At 34.0% G+C, this 21,883-nt stretch overlaps 2 protein-coding genes across 3 annotated transcripts; both read left to right on the forward strand.

Annotated features, from left to right (window-relative positions):
- Nucleotides 1-556: 556 nt before the first annotated feature.
- LOC114420253 (subtilisin-like protease SBT5.4) lies at nucleotides 557-5,845 on the forward strand. The gene is made up of 11 exons (XM_028386167.1): nucleotides 557-1,095; nucleotides 1,271-1,380; nucleotides 1,477-1,574; nucleotides 1,671-1,838; nucleotides 2,598-2,703; nucleotides 3,298-3,841; nucleotides 3,982-4,076; nucleotides 4,194-4,439; nucleotides 4,528-4,642; nucleotides 4,730-4,943; nucleotides 5,085-5,845. The coding sequence occupies exons 1-11, from the start codon at nucleotides 1,009-1,011 to the stop codon at nucleotides 5,621-5,623; spliced, it is 2,322 nt and encodes a 773-aa protein (XP_028241968.1). The 5' UTR covers nucleotides 557-1,008; the 3' UTR covers nucleotides 5,624-5,845.
- A 6,079-nt stretch (nucleotides 5,846-11,924) lies between these two features.
- On the forward strand, nucleotides 11,925-17,492 carry LOC114420258 (probable galacturonosyltransferase 4). 2 transcript variants are annotated; one of them, XM_028386173.1, is made up of 9 exons: nucleotides 11,925-12,086; nucleotides 12,251-12,407; nucleotides 12,536-12,612; nucleotides 12,724-12,802; nucleotides 12,886-13,142; nucleotides 13,973-14,229; nucleotides 14,432-14,789; nucleotides 15,059-15,634; nucleotides 16,720-16,995. In XM_028386173.1, the coding sequence occupies exons 2-9, from the start codon at nucleotides 12,305-12,307 to the stop codon at nucleotides 16,993-16,995; spliced, it is 1,983 nt and encodes a 660-aa protein (XP_028241974.1). In that variant the 5' UTR covers nucleotides 11,925-12,086; nucleotides 12,251-12,304. The 2 variants fall into 2 exon arrangements, with proteins under 2 accessions (XP_028241974.1, XP_028241973.1); XM_028386172.1 differs by having other exon boundaries at nucleotides 11,926-12,086; nucleotides 13,961-14,229; nucleotides 16,720-17,492.
- Nucleotides 17,493-21,883: the final 4,391 nt, after the last annotated feature.

Here is a 21,883-nt window from a genome sequence, read left to right on the forward strand (position 1 = left end):
CTCTCATTGGAGGGTCATGGTCAAGGTGACGGTCATTAATTAGTTGTTTTTTAGTTAAATTGAATTGATTGAACCTACGTGGAGCTCTCATTGGAGGGTCATGGTCAAGGTGACGGTCATTAATTAGTTGTTTTTTAGCATGACTTTCTGTGCAAAATCACGCATGTTGTAATTTCTGATTCAATCAACGTGTAGACTTTATTCATTCATTTATTAGCTAGGATCATGCAAATCATTGACATAATCTGTAAATTACACCATCGTATTTCATGACATGACCATAAAGCAAAAACAACACCCTCTTTTCTGTCTATTATGTTGGTTTAGGTGGAAAAGACTTTTTTTAAAAAAAAAAAAAAGACACAAAAAGAGAGCCTCTCGAGGTTTGTGCATCAGCATGATTGACTATATACATTATACACCACCAGCTTAAAAGTTTAAAAAAAAAAAAAAAAAAGTAAACTCGCTATGTTTAAGCTGCATCAGCAGCAGAGGGAGTACAACTGTACATGCTGAATAGTTGCCTATAATACCTCTTCCATAACAGGAGATTTCTCTGCATTTGTACTCGTTGTTTTAGAATAGTTATCTCTTCCTGATTTCTTGATATTCCTTAAACGGTTTAGCCATTTTATATCTTTGCTTAAAATCCCTTATCCCATCAGCTGAATCATTATCGTAACCGAATCATGATCACGATGAGATTTCCATCTTTTGCGGCATCTTGTTCAGCCTGTGACTCATCATCCTTTCACTTATTAATAAGAGCTTTGTTGCAAGTTACCTTTTCACTTCAAATCCCTTCCCCGAAGCCCTTTTTCAAGAGCAGCTGGGGAAAGAGCTAAATAACTTGTTACTCTTCTTTCTACTTCACTCACCTTCTCTTCTCCCTCTTATCTTTTTATTTATTTATTATTATTCACGTTTGTGCATTCTCTTTTGATTAAAGAGCACTGAGCCTGTCACCTTTAAAGCAATTAAAATTTTGTTGAAAGCTTAGTTAGCAGAATGCGGTCTGGAAAGCATTCAATGTTCCTCTTACTCTCTTTCATTCTCTTTTCTGTGCTCCATGCACCTGCTTTTGCAATCAAAAAGGTTAGCTTTATGTCACTGTTATCTCTCTCACTTGAACAGTTCTGTTGCTTAACATTTTTTGTGCAAGCCCACTCACTCCATTCTTTCAAGTTTTCATCTTTTTGCTTCTGTGCAATCGTTTAAAGTTTAAACTGAATAATGGGTCAATTTCTTTCTTTTCCTTAAAAAAAAAAAGTCTTACATAGTGTACATGGGATCGCATGAGCATGGTGAAGGAGTCACAGATGCTGATTTTGATCTAGTTACACAAATTCATCATGAGTTCGTTAAATCCTATGTGGGAAGGTACACTAATACAGAAAGAGAAACTTGCATTGCACTCACTATTTGTTTTGTTGGTTCAAACTTCTTTGAATTAACGCTGTGTGTGTTGTAATGCAGTTCTGAGAAAGCGAAAGAAGCAATAATATACTCTTACACTAGGCACATCAATGGCTTTGCTGCCATGCTGGAAGAGAAAGAAGCTGCTGATATTGCAAGTAAGAATACCGCAAAAAAAAACATTATTGTTTTCTTCTCAGCATGAGGAATGAAATTCCAACCTTAACAAAGTTACTGTTTTGTGTGTGATGCAGAACATCCAGACGTTGTGTCAGTTTTCTTAAACAAAGGAAGAAAACTACACACTACTCATTCGTGGGAATTCATGGACCTGGAAGGGAATGATGGGGTAATTCCCTCTGATTCACTGTTTAGAAAGGCCAAATATGGTGAAGATACTATTATTGCAAATTTTGACACTGGTAATTTTGCTCCCTTGTTTCTGCTATTATAAATTTTTGCCTTTCCCGAGTCCCATCTACCTAAGCTAGCTATTTAGGTCACTCATGTATTATAATTATATTACTATCATTACTATTATTAGAAGATTATGTCCGGGGATTTAGACTAGAATGTGTTATGGTATCACACAATCACAAAGCAAGCATTCCTTACGTATCAAGAGTTAAAATTTTGAAATGTCCTGTTTCTGATGACCTGTTCACTCTTTCTTGTGTGCTGCTGACTAATAAAAGTACCGTAACTTTCTCTGTTGTCTGTCATTGTGTCATTGACACATGCATTCTTTTTTATTTTTTACAAATATAGAAAAATGTGTAATCACTATCCACTTGTCAAAAGCATCATCTGTCTTGTTTGCAGCCGTGGAAATCACTTTGGCGTGGGCCCTTTTCATGTGTGACAAATCGCGGGCGACCCATTATGTTTTTTCATTATCCCATTTCAAATAGCACTTTGTACCATTTTTTGTTAATAACTAACTGCGTTTCAATTATTTCACGCGTTCTTGTTTCTCATACATAAGGATACCATATTCACCCAAGTAGAGTACCTAAACAAATTTCCCACTGTTTCTCAATTTTTCCTTTCCTTTTCGTTTCCCTTCCTACTTTTTCTTTTATCACATCCAATTAATGTTCCATATCCTGTGTGCATAAATTATGTTCAAGTAACATTTCTGTTATTGTTTTCATAAAGTTTGATTAAAATTTGTGTTGTAGGTGTATGGCCAGAATCTCCGAGCTTTAGAGATGAGGGGATGGGACCTATACCATCAAGGTGGAAAGGAACTTGTCAACATGATCACACCGGCTTCCGTTGTAACAGGTGACAAGTTCTTTTTTTTTTCATTTATTTTATCACTTTCCACCACATTTTCCCTATTTTATATAGTCTGTATCCGAGATTATAAATAAAGATTTTCTCCGCAAAATATTCTCGCAGTCCAGTTCGATGATGACTACTGTGATTTGTTTATGAGAGTGCTTCACAAGTATTAATTAATCACAAGAAACAACGTCTATTTCCATTGATGCAAAAAAGAAACGAAAAGATTAACACTGTTTTCATTTTGCAATTTCTGTCCTTTTGGTGCTGTCAGGCTACAAACTAAAATTTTGAAACTGTTAATAGACTCCATCTCTCATGCTCTAATTGTATGTTAATATAATATAATTAATGCAAGAAAAATGTCAAAGAGAAAAACGGAAATGTGTGAAAAATACAAAATCTGGCTTTTGTTAATGTCCTTCAAGTAAGAAAAATGCAGCGAGAAGATAATTAAAATATCAGCTGCAACTAGCTTTTGTTGAATGTACCTGGAAAATGCTGCTGGTATCAGACATGAGATTACGCTGCAGTTGTTTCTTGAGCGCAATGAAAAAAATGAAATGTGTAGCTAACTATTGTACCTACATGCAGGAAGCTGATAGGAGCAAGGTACTTCAACAAAGGTTATATGGCCCATGCTGGAGCTGATGCAAAATTTAACCGTACACTGAACACAGCACGAGACTATGAGGGTCATGGATCTCACACACTATCAACAATAGGAGGAACCTTTGTTCCTGGGGCAAATGTATTCGGCTTGGGAAATGGAACTGCCGAAGGTGGTTCTCCTAGGGCCCGTGTTGCTACTTACAAGGTGTGCTGGCCACCAATTGATGGCAATGAGTGCTTTGATGCTGATATCATGGCAGCCTTTGACATGGCCATACATGATGGTGTTGATGTTCTTTCCCTCTCTCTTGGAGGGAATGCTACGGATTACTTTGATGATGGCCTTTCGATCGGGGCCTTTCATGCTAACATGAAAGGCATCCCTGTCATATGCTCTGCAGGGAATTACGGACCAACACCTGCAACTGTTTTTAATGTTGCACCTTGGATACTAACAGTTGGTGCAAGCACCTTGGACAGACAGTTTGATAGCGTTGTTGAACTCCACAATGGACAGCGCTTCATGGTTTGATTTGATTTGTGTTATTCATAACCGCTTAAATATCATCTGTTAATTTACTCATGATCCACACGAATTACTTACTTTACTCACTCTAGAGGAGCTAATTCCGTTTCCCACTCAAATAGTTCATCCTTGGTTATCAGGGAGCAAGCCTTTCTAAAGCTATGCCGGAAGACAAGCTTTACCCACTCATCAATGCTGCAGATGCAAAAGCGGCTAATAAACCAGTTGAAAACGCGTAAGAACTGCTTTCAAATATCCTATTTAACAGACGTGTGTAAAAACTTCCCAATGATTTATCATATAAAAAGTACAATATGGTGTAATTAACACATGCTCGTCCTTGTGCATGTAGTACTCTCTGTATGCGAGGAACAATTGACCCTGAGAAGGCGAGGGGCAAAATATTAGTTTGCCTTAGAGGTGTCACTGCAAGAGTGGAAAAGAGCCTGGTTGCTTTGGAGGCCGGTGCAGCAGGGATGATTCTTTGTAATGATGAGCTTAGTGGCAATGAGCTTATTGCTGATCCTCATCTCCTGCCTGCATCACAAATTAATTATAAAGATGGTCTTGCTGTCTATGCCTTCATGAATTCAACCAAGTAACTCTTCAAGCATTTTTAATCCTCTTGTCTCTTAATGTGTCTTGATAGTTAACCTAATAACATAAATATATTGATCATGTAACAGGAATCCGTTAGGATATATTTATCCACCCAAGACCAAGTTGCAGATAAAGCCTGCTCCAGCCATGGCAGCTTTCTCTTCTAGAGGGCCCAACACAGTCACACCGGAGATCCTCAAGGTTTGCCCATTCGTCCATTGTGGCAACTCATGTGTCACTTTCAAATAGTCCGTTGTGATTAACTTGTGGCCTTTTTTATATCTCCAGCCTGATGTCATTGCTCCTGGTGTGAACATTATTGCTGCCTACTCAGAAGGGGTTAGCCCAACAAATCTGGGATTTGATAAGCGCAGGGTTCCTTTTATCACCATGTCTGGAACATCCATGTCTTGTCCTCATGTGGCTGGAGTTGTTGGCCTTCTCAAGACTCTCCACCCTGACTGGAGTCCAGCAGTTATTAAATCTGCGTTAATGACAACTGGTAATTAAGGGCATTACAATGTTTATGTGTTTCCTAGTTTTTTTTCTTTTTCTCTTTAGGATAAGACACTTCTATTGTGTTGTTTGTCAATATTTTATTTTATTGTGGCATATCTGACATTAATTTAATTTAATGTTTCAGCTAGGACAAGGGACAACACTGGCAAGCCAATGCTTGATGGGGGGAATGATGCTAAGGCAACGCCATTTGCCTATGGATCTGGTCACATCAGACCAAACCGTGCCATGGATCCCGGGTTGGTGTATGACTTAACCAACAATGATTACCTAAACTTTCTTTGTTTCTCTATCTATAATCAGAGTCAAATAGAGATGTTCAATGGTGCTCGTTATCGTTGTCCCGATATAATAAACATTCTGGATTTCAACTACCCTACAATAACAATACCAAAACTCTACGGCTCAGTTAGTGTGACACGGAGGGTGAAAAATGTTGGGCCACCAGGCACTTATACTGCAAGACTCAAAGTACCAGCACGTCTTTCCATATCTGTGGAGCCTAATGTGTTGAAATTTGACAACATTGGTGAAGAGAAGAGCTTTAAGTTGACAGTGGAAGTTACAAGACCAGGTGAGACTACTGCATTTGGAGGTATAACTTGGTCAGATGGCAAACGTCAAGTGAGGAGTCCAATTGTAGTTGGGGGGGTTAGAGGGTAGATCATTATCAAGTGATAACACATAATTAATTAGGATGACGTCTTTTTTTTTTTTTCTTTTTCTGGTTTGTATTATTGGGAGATTGGGAAAAGGGAAATGCATAACTTAAAATGGTTGGTTTTGTCATTTTCTATTGATTAGTTACTCTCACTTGGAAGAACCACAATCTGTCAATTTGAGAACAAAATAAATAAAATTTTATATTAAATAAATTTTCATTAATTGTTTAGTGTCACTAGAACTTCATGACAAAGAAGAACCAATATACAGGAGTATATTGGTCAAAAACATATGTTCATTAATTTGTGCATAAAGAAAATGTAATGATATCGATACTGCGACTTATAATTTATTAACCATATCTCAACAAAACCAAGTTAATGAATTGGAATTAAAGATATGTTTTTAAATAAATATATGTCTAAAGTTAAAAGAAATGATGCCTTTTATATGTACTAAATAAATAAGTTAAATAAAATTAGGTAGCAATTATTTTAAGGACAACTTCCATTGAGGTTTCTCTTTTGTAATAGATTATGGATCATTCACTCATTATAAGGCAAAAAGGACAAAAATCACAAAACGGCTAGCACGAGTTGAGTATAAACAGCATGTATCACAAGCCAAGTGATTGATGAATAACGACCTCAATTGTTAGTTACCAAAAAAAACCGAAAAAAATAAAGAGAAAACAAAGGGTGGCTTTAAGTCCTTTTTACGCCTAAAATATATTCATATAATGAATACACAATATATTCATATAATGAATGAGTTTTGCTCATTTGAATACTATCCAAAATAATATCAACCAATTTTTTCTTTCTTCATTTTTCTCTCTTTCATTTGCATTTATTCATGGTAGACATGAGATTTATCATGGCATCAGAGCTTTCATCTCCATTTGCATTCATTCATTCTCGAGAGAGAGTCTTTATCATCCATCTACGGGGCATGTTGCACCGCCATTTTACTCGTTTGAGTCGGTTACCAAGTCGAATCAACGACTCTGATACTAATTGTTGGGAAGTAAACGCCGGGGAGATTTACACATGTGAACCACAAGCTACCACATAAGAAAAACCTGACACTACACTCTAACCCCAAACCTTAAGGCTCAAGTTTATGAGTCTTCTTCTCATTTATATGGTGTTCAATTTTTCCACTTCTACTCGTGTTGGACTTCACCTCACACTTGTACTTTAATATGAACTAGGTGGATGGCATTGGCTGGTTCTTACAAATGGTATTGAAGTGAAACTACAAAGGAATGATCTTAGCGTGATTGAAGCACAAAACCACTTTGATGGTTGTTGCAACTTATGGTAGCTTTGATGGTTGCTGCAACTTATGGTAGCATTGATGTTATGAAGATTATACTATTATGCCCTGAGGCAGATGTGAATTTCGCGTGTGAGGCACACAAAAGCACTACCAATTTTTTTTCTTACAAGGTGTTTGATTAAATGTTTCTGAAAATTTTGAAGGTATTGACTATTGTTTGAAGTCCTGCACCATTTCAAAAAGGTACACACCAACTGTCTGGTGATTAATTTTTTCATTGTTTTGTTGATATTTGGCCTATTTTGGCTTATTGTTTTCAGCCTTTTTAGGCATGTTTTGATGATTTCAGCTTCTGTCATGTGTGGTAATTAAGTATTGTTCATTTATTTACTTATGTCCATGGTGGTTAAGTATTATTTTAGCCTTTGCCATGGGTGGTTAAACCTTGGTTGCTGTTGGTTCACAAAGTATGTGTTTGTGAAAAATCCTCATTGAAGACAGATTTTGTGTTGTTCCATTTGTTGATGCTTTATGTTTATGTAAGTTTTTGTCCATGGTGATTAAGCATTGTTTGAGTTTTTCCCATAGATGGTTAAGCATTGGATTGCTGTTTTGCTTCTATCTTGAGTGGTTAAGCATTGTTTTGGCTTTTGCTCTTGATGGCCAAGCCTTGTTGCTTTTGCCAAGTGGTTAAACTTTGAGTTATAGTTTCTGCTTAGTGGTTAAGCTTTGGTAATTTCATGGATTGATGATTTGAGTTTCTGCCAAATGGCCTTGTTGTTGATTTTGCTTGATGGTCAAGCTTTGATGCTTGCTTTGGACTTTTGAAAGAAGATTGAGAAAATCGATGTTGGTCGAAGATTTCTAGAAGTTATGTACCATGGTTGCACCTACATTTTGTTTGTTTCTAAATTTATGTTTTGACTAATGTATTTCTTACATGTTTAGCTAGATTTCAACTTTTCAGACTTTATTTTCATTTCCTTTAATGTAAATGTATTATATTCTCCAAGTTAGAAGTATTTTCAACACCTTCCAACTTGTGGGGAGGTAGTAGAGATATAGATTACTAACATTAGTTAGTTACAAGTTAATTATTAGTTTAGTTAATTACAAATTAGTTATTAGTTTAGTTAGTTACTCTTTAACCAATTATGTTATATAAAATACTATTCATGTAATGAGTGACTTTTACTCATTTGAGCATTATTCAAAATAATATCAACCAATTTTTCCTTTTTTCATTTTTCTCTCTTTGACTTTTTCATTTTCTTCATTTTCTCTCTTCGATTTGCATTCATTGATTCATGGCACATAAGATTTATCAAAGATAGTAGGAAACGTTAAATAATATAAATAAATAAATCCCCCTCATTGTGGTGGCCAAAATTAGAGACGGAAAGGAAGGAGCCGACCCCTATCTCAAATTACTTTTCTTGCATTTGAATTTTTAGGCCACGGGGGAAGGGTGGATGGCATGAAATAAAATGTGTGACAGTGTGCTCATGCATGTGTTTGTGCCATGAGTTGAGAGAGAGACGGTTTTTGCTTAATATGGCGTGGCGTGGCGTGTGTGTAACCATTACCATTTTCTAATCTTTCTACATTAGCTTACGTTACCACCCACCGATCGATACATATAAAATAGATATACGTACGTACCTAGCTACCTAGGTTCCTCTCTCTCTCCCTTGGCTCCTCAAGACTCGTCTAAAGGTACCCAACTACCCCATTACTCTTTGGATCATCATGTTAATTTTTACATAATCATTCTGAAACACTTGAATCAAGCATTTTTATAATAACTCGCATTGTTGTCATAAATGCTGTTCACTTCTATGATAATTCTGTTCACCCCATATGTGCATATATAGTTGATTAAATCTAAAAAGTTGGCAAAATGCATGTATGTTTGAATTAAAATTATGATCTTGCAATGCTATCCGATCTTTTGTGTTTGATCATGTGAAAATGATATATATAACTGGAAAGTGTATACCGATTAATTAAGTTGTTTGTAAATGTTGAAGTGACAGAAACGCTTTACGAATGGAGCAGCAGAAGATGAAGAGAGCGAGAGAAGGAGATGATGAAACTCAGAAGGGGTGTTTTGAGAATAACGAGAACGCAAAGAAAAGAGATGTGTGTGTGGCACGAAGGACGTGAAAAAGGAGGAGGGTTGTTCTTCAGAGGCACTTGGGGTATTTGATTTCCCTTGGCTGAAAGATGGTGTCACGACTAAACCAGAGGACTACTTGATGGATTTGGAAGACAATTTATCGTCATTGCTAGAACAAGAAGACTCTTCGTTTAAAGCTGCAACTGCATGTATTGATTTCTCGTCAGAAGCGAAGTTGGAGGATCTTGCATGGCAGCCATTTGAAAGTGATGTGTTGGAGCTTGAAGCAGATGATGTGGATTACATTTGGAGCTCTCTGCTCAAACAGCCTCTCCGACCACATCCAGCAGCAACAATATTCAGTATAAATATTGTTTGATGTTAATAGTGCATCTTAGATAGAGTTCACAAGGTAAATTGGAGTTAAGTGTAAAATATTCAATAATATTAGTCCCAGATTCTCTTCTTTCTTTTCCATTATAATTTAAACCCTGCATGAGTATGATCACCCATTTTATCTTACTTACCCTTCCATTCATTGTCCAAATTAAATTACATGGACATATATGATCAACTAAATCTATAGGTGACCTCGTAGCCAAATACATACATATAAAAACCCTGTTAATATTCTGTAAAAGAAGAGAAAGGTTATGTCACCATCTAAAATCCATATTTCAGTTCAGATGAGTTAATAATTTCTCAATAAAATATTAAAAATTAAATCACAACCGCTGTCTAGTGTACAATTACAGCTCATCAAAATATTAACGAAAGAAGTATGGTCTATGGTGCAATCTCTACCACCCCAATTGCAAAATAGTCAATTGTTTTCATCAAATTCTTAAAAGTCTTTCTGTTGCTTATTTTATTGCAAATCAGTCTGTCTATAAATTGGCTTAGGCACTCAGATTATGCAAAGAGTAAAGTACGATTTATTGGGATAAGTTTCTCGATAAAGAGGAAAACCTAAAATAAAAAGAAATTGAAATTTTCTTTTAAATTAAAATTAATTTATGCACATCAACTAGTGTTAAATAGAGTAAAGTAGTTAATTTTGGTTTTGATGGTCTATTATGAATATGTCATTGCAAAAGGTCATCATTACTTCCATTTGTAAAAATTCTTTCTATTTTATTAAAACACATGGCTTAATATATTGTGTTAATGGTAACCAAATGCGACAAGACAAAAATGAGAATGCAAATTCAACATGATTTGTATCATTATGTTTGAATGATTTAATTTTTTTTTTAATTGAGTTATATTATATTTTAAATAAATAATAGCATTTTATTAATTTATTAATTTTACACGTAAGTAAAATACAAATATACTTATATAGGCGCCTGACAATAATGCAAATGAGGATTAAAATCATCATCTATTAGAATAAGTAATCAAGTATACTTTTTTTTTTCAAATACAAAGTGTAGAAATGAATATTATAGAACCATACTCATATCTAAATCGTTGACACCCCTAATATGACAGCATCATATAAGTTCACAACAATAACCTAAGAAGTGTTTTTATTTAAAATTAAAACCATGAAAGGTGTTTACTTAAAATAAAGAATATTACATTTGACAATTGATTTCTTTTAAAATACAGGTATAAATGATAAACAGTCATTAATATTTAATCAGAATGAGAAGTGAAAAAGGAGATTGACTATTTTAATGATGATTATAAATTTCAAACTAAATTAGAACAAATAGAGTCGGCTAAATATTAACTTATGAGGTACATGCAACATAATAAGTATCATGGTTTGTGCTTGAGGATAAGAACCTAATTTTGTGAGAGGGCACCACCTGTAACAAATTACTTAAGAGTAACTCTTAATTGTACATAGTACATAATAATGTATACATCAAAATAAAATTATAATAGAAAAAATGTATACATAGACGTTAAAACCAATTTTAGAATCACACCTTCAAATTCAAAATTGATTAAAAATATTCAATCAACATTATATGCAAAATCATTTTTTATATCTATTATTTAAACAAAAATCACATTGCTTTGAACTCTCTCTTATAGCCATAATTGATTTTACAAAATCACATTAATGTTTTCTAATCACATAATGACCTTTTGACTACCTTTCAAATAGTTATGAAAATTATAACTTCATTACTCATCAAATTATAGGTCAATTGGACATATATATTACGGTATTACCTTAGAATACACAATATTACAATTTACAAGACAATGAACTAAAAGGTGTTGACTCTAATATGAAGATATCAACACATTACATACAGAATCTTCATATTATGATACAATACAATACAAAATTCAATAAAAAAAAATCCTAAATTATTAATCTTGTGCTGTGTATATGGGTCAAAATGTAGTTGACTTTTATAATCACTTTTTGACTTTGTTCTCTAACTTATTTCAACTTCAAAATTCTTTCAATACAAAATGTTGTTGTGGTATATCACATCCTCAAGTCTAATAAGACATTGTGAATCTCCCGGCAACTAGCACTTCTAGATCAATTCATTCTCAAGACAGATATAAAATTGATTGAATGTTTAAAAAAGAAAAAAAAAGTTGTAGATTGAATTCCTCTTGAAAAAAATTCCTCAAGTGATGTGTACAATATCCATTAGTAAAAGTTGGCTTAGAACAAGATTTCATTATTAAATTAATTAATTTCTAACCATATTCTAATCCCAATCTGAAAGTGAACTAAACAAACACGATCACGTTCCACCCGTGCGATCATTAATAGGAAATCAAAGGAATAAGAACATGATTAAAGAAATCTATTTTTATTTTTTAGTTTTTCGGGTTTTATTCACCATTCAGTGTGGGTTTTTCAATGACACTGCAAACACACGGACTGCAATAGAACAAAACAAAGCTAAACATCCATTCATTCATTATCAATTTATCATTATCTTAGTTAAGTGTAGTAATTTTTGGTGCTCTCTCTCCTCTGTCTTCATCAATCCTCGTTGCTTTATTTGAGGCCACATTATACGCATCTCTCCATCTCTCTCTCCTTACCTCCTCAAAATGCGTCTTCCTCGCCAGCTCATTGTACGTGATTCAGATTCCCTTCTTCCTCTTCCTTTTCTACAATTCTCAGATTTGTAACCTGCTCTCAAAAAAAAAAAAAAAAAAAACAAAACTCTAAGTGGGTCGGTTTTTCTGCTTAAAATTTCTGTTTTGGTCTGAAATTTCTTTGTTTTTGGTCGTGCCAGTGCTCTATGAGATAGAATCTGCGCGAGAAAGCGACACCAATCCTTGCAATAGAGATGGTGGTTACCAGAAATATTGTGTTGTTACTGCTTTCTATTACTTTTGTTGCTCCAATTGTGCTCTACACTGATCGTTTTGGCACCTTCAAGTACCCCTTTGGTGTGTTTCTTGCTAACTGGCTGGAAAATGCTTTGTTTTAATAAATGTTCCTAATCTTAGTATACTTTTGCAATGACCTAAATTCTTTATTTGTTTACTTTGGATTGTCTTTTGTATGCATGTTGCAGCTGAGCAAGAGTTTATTGATGCTGTAACTGCTTTTGTGAGTGCAGCTGACTCTGGCCATTTGAATCTCCTGCCGCAAGTAAAGTTTCCATCTTTCCTTATCCTTTTACCTCATTACACATGCCTCTGAAGATTTTTTACCTTTATACGGGTGAACTAAATTCTTGATAATTTCTCATTTTGGAAACAGGAAACTTCTACGGTCTTTAAGGAACCAATTGGGCTTGTATATACGGAGGACGCTGCAAACACAAAGAATTTGCTTCATGGTACTTTGTTTAGCAATATTTTCTTTCCTCCCCTTCTCTGCTGGGGTTCTGTTTCTTGTTTTCTAATTGTTTGGATGGCCTAGGCTTGCACTTTGCCAAACCAGGGGAGCATGTATCTGCCAGGGTATTGTCAGCTACGAAGGACGAAGGTCAAACCAAAGGGGAGAACCCCATCAAACTGGTGACAGATGGAATTAATCAAGGAAATCAAAACAGCTATCTGGTGAAAGCTGATATAACTGGTGATAGTGTAAATGGGGAAGATGCTATTGATGTTGATGACAATGATGGGAAACTCGCTAAATCTTCTGATGCTTCTGATCTAGCATCTGAAACAATGGTAAGTGATAAATTTCCCTCTTGATTTTTCCACTTGTTGCTTTGTTCATTTTGGGTGCAAAATTTTCTTTAGGTTTCTGATCATGCTAAACAAATCATATACATGTATGTCTAGTAGTCGGTTATTCATCATCTATCAAGTATAAACACCTGACTGCTTCTGGTTCTTGAACCTTGAATTGATAATCCTATGAGGAATTTAATATCTGACTGTTCAGATTGAGCTTTGCCATACTTCATTCATAATTGCGAATGAAAATTGGTTCATGTTTTAATGACCTTTCCGTTTAGTTGATGACTTAATAGTAATTGCATAGCATGGTAATCTAAACATTCAGGTTTCTGTGCCCTTGATGAACACATCTTGGACCAGACTTGTATGCATTTCTGGTTGAGACACAAAAATATTTTATATAGGGTGCAATCGTGGAAGTTTAATTGTTTAAATAAACATAGACATGTTGATTAGGTTCAATCTTTTCCCTTCTAAATAATTTAATATGTTTCTTGTAGTGTTTCAAAAAAGAGTTTAGTCTGAGACAATCTAAATGAGTAGAAGTAATGTCAACCGCTAAATTATATTTTTATATTTGAACTCTTAGACCATGGTCCATACTTGTATAACTTGAATTATTTCCTTCCCTGGTCTCTTGAACAAGGAAAATGAACAAATAAGTGTTGCCATCAATGTGCATTACTTCATTTTCGAAACGTACTTATTCAGAAAATTATCTAATTATATTAATATAATAATAAAGGTAAATCAACCTCAATGTAGATTGTAATTTTCTTCTTGGCATTTGGTGCATCTTCTTTCAGGACACTAAGCAGGAGCAACAACATATTAAATCTTCAAGCCAAGTAACTCAGAAAGGATCTAAATTATCGGAAGCCGATAAGCATATTGACCAAACACCACCTGATGCTCGGGTGCGGTATCTAAAAGATCAGCTCATCCAGGCTAGGGTATACCTTTCCCTTCAGGCAGTAAGGAACAATCCCCATCTCACTCGAGAGCTTCGATTACGGGTAAAGGAAGTCTCACGAACACTGGGAGATGCAAGCAAAGATTCTGATTTGCCCAGGAAGTGAGTGTAGCTTTAAGAATCTTGTTATACATGTCATGATGTCATCAGGTTTTCCTGTTTTTTATAATTATCGAGTTAGTTATTTCATCTTTAGGTTTATTTTACAGCCGCACATATAAGCATGTTGAGTAGCTCAATTCTGCCCTGAGCTACATTTTATTCAGTCTTTAGTCTTACATTATACTTAAATTATACTGTGCAGTGCAAATGAGAGAATGAAGGCAATGGAGCAAACATTGATGAAAGGAAGGCAAATTCAAAATGATTGTGCTGCTGCTGTGAAGAAGCTTAGGGCTATGCTCCACTCAACAGAGGAGCAGCTTCATGTGCACAAGAAGCAGACCTTGTTCTTAACACAGTTGACAGCAAAAACATTGCCTAAAGGTCTCCACTGTCTTCCGTTGCGCCTTACAACTGAGTATTATAGCTTGAATACTTCTCAGCAACAACTCCCCAACCAACAGAAGTTAGAAAACCCTAGACTATACCATTATGCAATATTCTCAGATAACATATTGGCAACAGCTGTTGTTGTGAATTCTACTGTTGCCCATGCTAAGGTAAATGATTTTCACAAAAATTTCTTGAGTTGTTTTTATCGCCCAGGATTATGAAACACGAAAGAAAATTTGGCATGTCTTTGCAGTTACATTACTACTGTATCTATTTTGAATTAAACAAATTTGTTTCCATTTCATTTGGCCCTAGATTGAGTGTAGAATTAAAAATGTAAAAAAAAAAAAGAAGGAAACAAGCTATTTGATATTAACGATGGCACTTTCATTTCTGATTATATATCATTAATAATGTTATTTTAATAAATTTGCAGGACACCTCAAATCATGTTTTCCACATTGTTACTGATAGGCTCAATTATGCGGCAATGAGGATGTGGTTTTTGGTGAATCCACCAAAAAAGGCAACCATTCAAGTTCAGAACATTGAAGACTTTACATGGTTGAATTCAAGTTACAGTCCAGTTCTTAAGCAGTTGGGTTCTCCTTCTATGGTAGATTTTTACTTTAAGACTCATCGGGCAAGTTCTGATTCAAACTTAAAGTTTCGGAATCCTAAGTATTTATCCATATTGAACCACCTCCGATTCTACCTGCCTGAGATCTTTCCAAAGCTCAACAAAGTGCTGTTCTTGGATGATGATATAGTTGTGCAGAAGGATCTGACTGGTCTTTGGTCAATTGATTTGAAGGGCAATGTTAATGGTGCTGTAGAAACTTGTGGAGAACGTTTCCATCGTTTTGATCGCTATCTCAACTTCTCAAATCCTCATATCGCAAAGAATTTTGACCCTCGTGCATGTGGATGGGCATACGGCATGAATGTTTTTGATTTGGTCCAATGGAAGAGGCAAAACATCACTGAGGTGTACCACAATTGGCAGAAGCTGGTAAGCAATGCACTTTTTTTTGTTTGAAATATCACAATGTGTACATATACTACATAATGTTAGAATATATGGATTATATCTTCTCATATTTTAGATTGTCCTCTAGGTTTTGTTTCCTTTTTTCCTCATTATCTCTTAGGTTTGGTTATCCTATATTTCCTTATCTTATCGTGATTTATTTTCTTAATTAGTTAGGATCATAATTTAGTACAAGTAAAGGTTAGTTAGGATCATATTTTCTTAACTAGTGAGTTTTAGCCCTCTTCTGGTTGTGGCATTCATTCTTGCCACCTTCTCTGTCATAACTTTTGTCATGCATTTCACCAGTGTGTTTTAGAGAGTTTCTTGTCAGCATGTCCTCCTTTCTACAGTCCTTGGTCATGTTCTTTATTTTGACTGTTATTTTCTTCTACTGCTGTGACATCTCTGAGGTGTCCTAACGATTGATTTTGTCTCCGGGATTCGATCTTCTCTGCTGAGATTTTTTTGAAGTGTTTCAACTTTCAAATAGTTTCTGGCCACCGTTGCCGATTCCCCACTATCCTGTTATCATTCTAACAGGTTCATATCTCTATTTTTCCATTTGTGACTTCTTTGGGCATCTTTTAACATTGTTTACCACCAGCTACCAGCTTTTGCCTCGACTTTCCAAGATAGATCAGCTTGTCCCCACTGCTTTCCTACTAGAGAAATCAGCTTGGGATTTGAGCTTCCCTAGTGATGGCCTTGGTCTTGTGACTTTATCTGAAGTATCTATTGGCTACAAAACTTTTCCAAATAAATAGGCCTAGCTTGGCAGCTTTGCCAGAGATATTAGCCTGACTGTGTGGCTTTCCTAGAGAAATCAACTTGGCCCGATGACTTTACCAGAAGTATTTGCTGGCTCTGTGGCAGTCCTAGAGAATCATCCTAATCTTGCCATTCTACAAATTATATTGTTTAATTTTTGTTCTCAATTTCAAAATATACAATTTATAGTGCTTAAACCCAGGAGTCCAATGACGATGAAGTGGCATGCACCTGTTTCTTTTTTATTTAAATTGTGAACTGATTATTCCTTTATAATTAAATAAACTGGCATACAGAATCATGATAGACAACTATGGAAGTTAGGAACTCTGCCACCGGGTCTTATAACATTCTGGAAACGCACTTTCCAACTGAACCGATCTTGGCATGTCCTGGGTCTTGGCTACAACCCCAATATCAACCAAAAAGAAATTGAACGGGCTGCTGTTATACACTACAATGGAAACATGAAACCGTGGCTTGAGATAAGTTTTCCCAAGTTCCGAGGTTATTGGACAAAGTATGTTGACTATGATCTTGTGTATTTGCGAGAATGCAACATCAATCCATAATAGATGGATCTCGTGGCATGTGTAGGGCTTGTAATTTATATTAAAGCATTATGACAATTTTTTATAGATTTTCAAAGTCAGGTTTTAATTTGGGCATCTCTGTACTTGTAAATGAAATGTGTCTGTGTTGTTTCCTTTGTATGTATGGTTTTGCAACTTCCCTATTGGCCTTGTGGTAAAGTGGGTTTGGGAGTGGTCAAGAAATGTTAATGAACCGAGACAATGCGATGGACGATAATAAGTGGTTGGTTGGGTTGGGGTTGAAAAATCACGTGGTGGTGGAACCCATTTGTCGTCAAACTTAGCAGTTGGTATGTGGGGTGGGGCTCCTCATCAAAGCACTGCTCCTTTCCATCTAACTTCACATTTCTCTCGTGCAAGTTTATGGTGTCGGTGGATCATATTTTTATATTTTTAGTAAAAGAATTTTGGGGATAGCTTCTGCCTCTCAATTCTCATCTCTCGGCAATAAAGTTTCAATTGTTTCTGTTTGGCGAGCCTTGGTTTAATATGCGTCAAAGTTTTTATGTCTTAGATAGTTATCTTCTTTACAATACCCAACCAAAAGGGATTACATGTATACCTTTTCTCTGCCTACTGGAAGTATCTAACTAGTTCAAGCCATTATAAGGTGCGTAAATGTTCAACTTTTTTAATACAATTTTTCATCTCTAGCTTGCTACGTTAAAGTGACGATGTCCTCTAATTGAAAATTAAATAAAACATATATTTCTTTTGCAATAGAAGCGAATAAGTAAAGTAAGCGTTTGTATATTTTTTAGTGATTTATGTTTGTATGAAGTTCTAAACGCAGAGCTTAATAACCAATAAAGGTTGGTGAGTGATTTGTAAGTACATTTATAAATATTCAGTGAGTCTTGAATCATGAACTGATCTTGATGGATTATCGGAATTAAACTCACCTAAACTTCTTTACATAAAAAACAAACAGCTTAATGTCTAACCACAGATATTGCTTTATGAGTACGGTTATGGATCAATTGGTGATATGTGAGATATTTGATATTTCCCTTTCAATGGAATCATTCCCCGCTTAGTGGCTGGCTATGCTACGTTTTGAAGGCCCATTGTACTCCGTCTAAAAAACCATAGCTACGGATTCGCTCCAATCTCTCCGTTGTGCTATCCAGTATCTACTATTTACGGTTGAAACTTGAAAGTATGAAAATAATAATAATAATAATAATAATATTGCATTGATAGTGTATAATTTAAGCTTAAATAAGACTAACAAATTCAACACTTCAATAGTATCACATAATTAAAACTAATGTATTTAAAATGATTAAATAAAAAATTTAAAAATTACTAATTATAAACAAACAATTTAAGCACATGCAAACATAGTATTGAAAATAAAAAAAAATGAATCCTTAAACTTAAATATTATATTTTTTAAAAATTATATATTTTATATAGATATTATTACATTACTATTATTATTTGGAGCAAGAACAAATCAAAATAATTTTTAATAGGATTAATATATTGTTTTGGTGGAGCAATGTGGCCTAGGCCCAAAACGAGAAAATGAAATTATGGCTTAGGCCCGGAACAAGAAAATCAAATCAAAGCCCGCGAGGGAAACATATTGTTGATAACATCAGCCATCGCCTTGATATACACAGATAAAAGGCTAAAGGAGGCAGACAACATCTGATCAATAGAAAAGATAATTATCTTCAATTATTAACATGAATATACTCAATATGCTACTAATTATTTTTAAAATTTATTAATAATGACTTGATGGAGGAAAATGATTCTAATCCGTGAATTAGTGTAAACTCTTTAAAATTGTGTTTGAATTCTACGTATAAAAAAAATATTGACTTTCCTATATTTAAAAAAAAAACATGTTAAAATAAATCGACAATCAGATTGACAATTTCTTAAAAAAGTTGTCAATTTTGTAAACTTTGCTTCAATTACATAGTGGAGTTCCAAGTTCTCGAGATTAGAAGCTCCAGAAGAACTGTAGCATGCATTAAATGCAGGATTTTAAGCGAGGGAGAATTAACAGAGGAAGGCAATGAATTTGAGCAGCAGGAGATCGAGTTTTGCAGCTCAATACGGCAGAGGGTAAGAAAATGGATCAAGTGTATTCCAAGACATCTGGGCAAATGCATTAACCGATTCAACAAAGTCAAAATTGCTCTCTTTGATGTATTCTATGATGGAGACCACCAACTGGAATTTTGGTCTAATACTAAATCAAATTCAAATTTATTAGAGGGACTTATCTATTATCTATTTTTAACACTTTTAAACACACTCTTTCTATGTTACTTGAAATTCATGTGTTTTTTAAGTTGAGAATATAACCCATTAATTCAAATTGAAAGTATTTTTAGATATTTTTCGTAACATCTTATTTCTTTCAATACATCCTTTTATCTTTAATTCTAAATTATATTTTAATATATTTTCTTTAAAACATCTTATATAACAATATAAATTATTTATTACAAATTTTAAATATAACTTACATATTCAAAAACTTTTATTTATTGTGAAGTTTAATTAAAATACAATTTATATATTCAAAACTATTTATCGATGATAAATTTTAGTTTATATAAAATAAATATTTACTTTATCCATTGCACGATCGAGAATACTAGTGATGCTATATATTATTATTATATGAATTAAGAGAAATTTGTGTAAATAGAAGAAAAAAAACATCAGATATAATTTTATTGAACTTTAGAAGTATGAGTAATTTTTTGGTATTGGAGTATGAGTATAATAATTTTGTTTTAACGACTAAAGGACTCAACGAATCTTTGTAGCTGGATAAACGGGCCCTCGAAATCCCACTGAAATTGCCGTGGGAGGGATGATGATGATGATGATCACGACAGTAGTTTTGGCTAGAAATAGGGTCGATTGCGGAATCCTTTTCTGTTAATTATCACCTAAACAAACTTATCAAAGAAAAGTGTACGTTTTCGTTTCTGAAACATAAATTTGCATGTTGAGCAAGAATATGATCATCAACTATTTTTCTATCTGCATGCTTCTTGTTCTGTCTTTTTCTGTTCATCTTTTCCTATCACTCCTGTGCTTCTAACTCTAAGAACTGGGTAACGAAACTGGTAGATGACTCATTATGCGTTGAGTCTCTCTATTTGGACCCATGCATGTACCTTGTTTGCCTTCACGATTCACGAATAATGCTTTAAAAGGTCTTTTCGAAGTAGATAAAACTTAGGTACAATTCTTCAATAAAAAATAGAATTTTACATTAATATCTAATTCTTCACAATAAAAAATAAAAAAATATAGCTGAAAATTAAAACAATACTAAATTACTACCCAAAAAAGGTCGTAATCTAGGTGATATTAATTATTTCACTTATCTTGTATACGTCGTAATTAATCCATATTTGTTTTACGAATACTTCTATAGATCACTTGCTGCTACAAACGATATTTCGCTTTCAAATGAATCATTCCCCGCTTGCTGGTCACTCTTCTTAAAAGGTGGTTGATTTGTTTATTTGCTTCTATCTTTTTAGAATGCCATTTTCTGTAGGCCCAGCGAACTGCATCCCAATATATATATATATGGATGGGTAAAAATATCATCAGCTGTGTGCTCTCCATTGTGTACAAATTATTAGCACTGAAAATAAGTTGATCTAGTTAACTCGTAAATTACTTATAATTTGATTTGTTAATCTTACTTAATTTCTTAGTTAAACATGTTTCAATTGATTGTCTCGTATAGAGTATATCAAATTAGAGACCAATTCATGTGATAAAATTAAGTGATCAGCTTATTGATTTATTCAAGTAAGAGTAGAGAAGATTGGACTAGACTGAGTCACTAGTTATGTTTTAGGCTCAAAATAAATTATCATATTATTCAATGGGAAATTATGTTTTAGAACTGTTCAATGTACAAAGAATGCGCCGGACATTGTTATATATTGGCACTTAATTTCTTCTTTTATGTGGAATTGGCACGTAGTATCGATGCATGAATAAATTTAAATTTTATGAATTGTGGGATACTTCCACCAAGGAACCAAAAGCTAAATATATATATATATATATATATATATATATATATATATATATATATATATATATATATTATTTGGAAAAACTGTTCTTGTCTTAACAATTAGCATCCATTAAGATTGCATGGAATGATTAAATCTCCTTCCAGATGGTGTGTCCTGAGCTCAGGGACTGCATATATGTTGAGGAAGTGCAGTATACTAGGATCGGAAGAGGGAAATGAAAAGATTAAATTAAAGTGAAAATATTGCTAGCTTCACGTTCAGTTCCAAAACTGAAATCAAATTCAAATCAGTCAACGATTTTGTGCTAATGATATGATTTCTAGAAGCTGCAAAGATATGCATATGACTGTTGTATTCTTTTTCTTGTGGTCCAGATTGGAAATGAAAAGATTCAGAAGCGACTAGCCCGCCAATCACATAATGATCGATCAAGGGCTCGACCTGCAATAAGGTCAAATATTATTGTTCATTAGAAAGAATACAGAGATTGGAAAAACAACTTAATTATATCTACTATTTAATTCCGACCTCTTATAGTAATATTTTGATGGTTTAAATATATTTTTCGTTTGTACAATTTAGTGTTTTTTTTAATTCTTGTAAAAAAATTTCTTTTCATTTTATTTCTTATAAAATATTTTTTTTTTTGTCTTTAAAATATTTTAGATATTTTTTTCATAATTTAAAACATTTTTTACTGTTTAAAATAAAATAAATATATTTTATAAGAATTAAAATAAAAAAATTTATAGGGAAAAAACGAAAAAAAAGTTAAATTACAAGAAAAAAGAATATATTTAAACCTAAATTGATTGATTTGAGCAACCAGC

This window comes from Glycine soja, chromosome 7 (genome assembly GCF_004193775.1).
Source record: "Glycine soja cultivar W05 chromosome 7, ASM419377v2, whole genome shotgun sequence".
Lineage (NCBI taxonomy): Eukaryota > Viridiplantae > Streptophyta > Magnoliopsida > Fabales > Fabaceae > Glycine > Glycine soja.

Excerpts from the sequence above, each read along its gene's own strand:
- LOC114420253 (XM_028386167.1), top strand. The coding sequence starts at position 1,009 with ATGCGGTCTGGAAAGCATTCAATGTTCCTCTTACTCTCTTTCATTCTC. Across the intron at positions 1,096-1,270 it reads CTGCTTTTGCAATCAAAAAG|TCTTACATAGTGTACATGGG; the intron begins GTTAGCTTTATG and ends AAAAAAAAAAAG. Across the intron at positions 4,077-4,193 it reads AATAAACCAGTTGAAAACGC|TACTCTCTGTATGCGAGGAA; the intron begins GTAAGAACTGCT and ends TTGTGCATGTAG.
- LOC114420258 (XM_028386172.1), top strand. The coding sequence starts at position 12,305 with ATGGTGGTTACCAGAAATATTGTGTTGTTACTGCTTTCTATTACTTTT. Across the intron at positions 12,803-12,885 it reads CACAAAGAATTTGCTTCATG|GCTTGCACTTTGCCAAACCA; the intron begins GTACTTTGTTTA and ends TGGATGGCCTAG. Across the intron at positions 14,790-15,058 it reads CTACTGTTGCCCATGCTAAG|GACACCTCAAATCATGTTTT; the intron begins GTAAATGATTTT and ends ATAAATTTGCAG.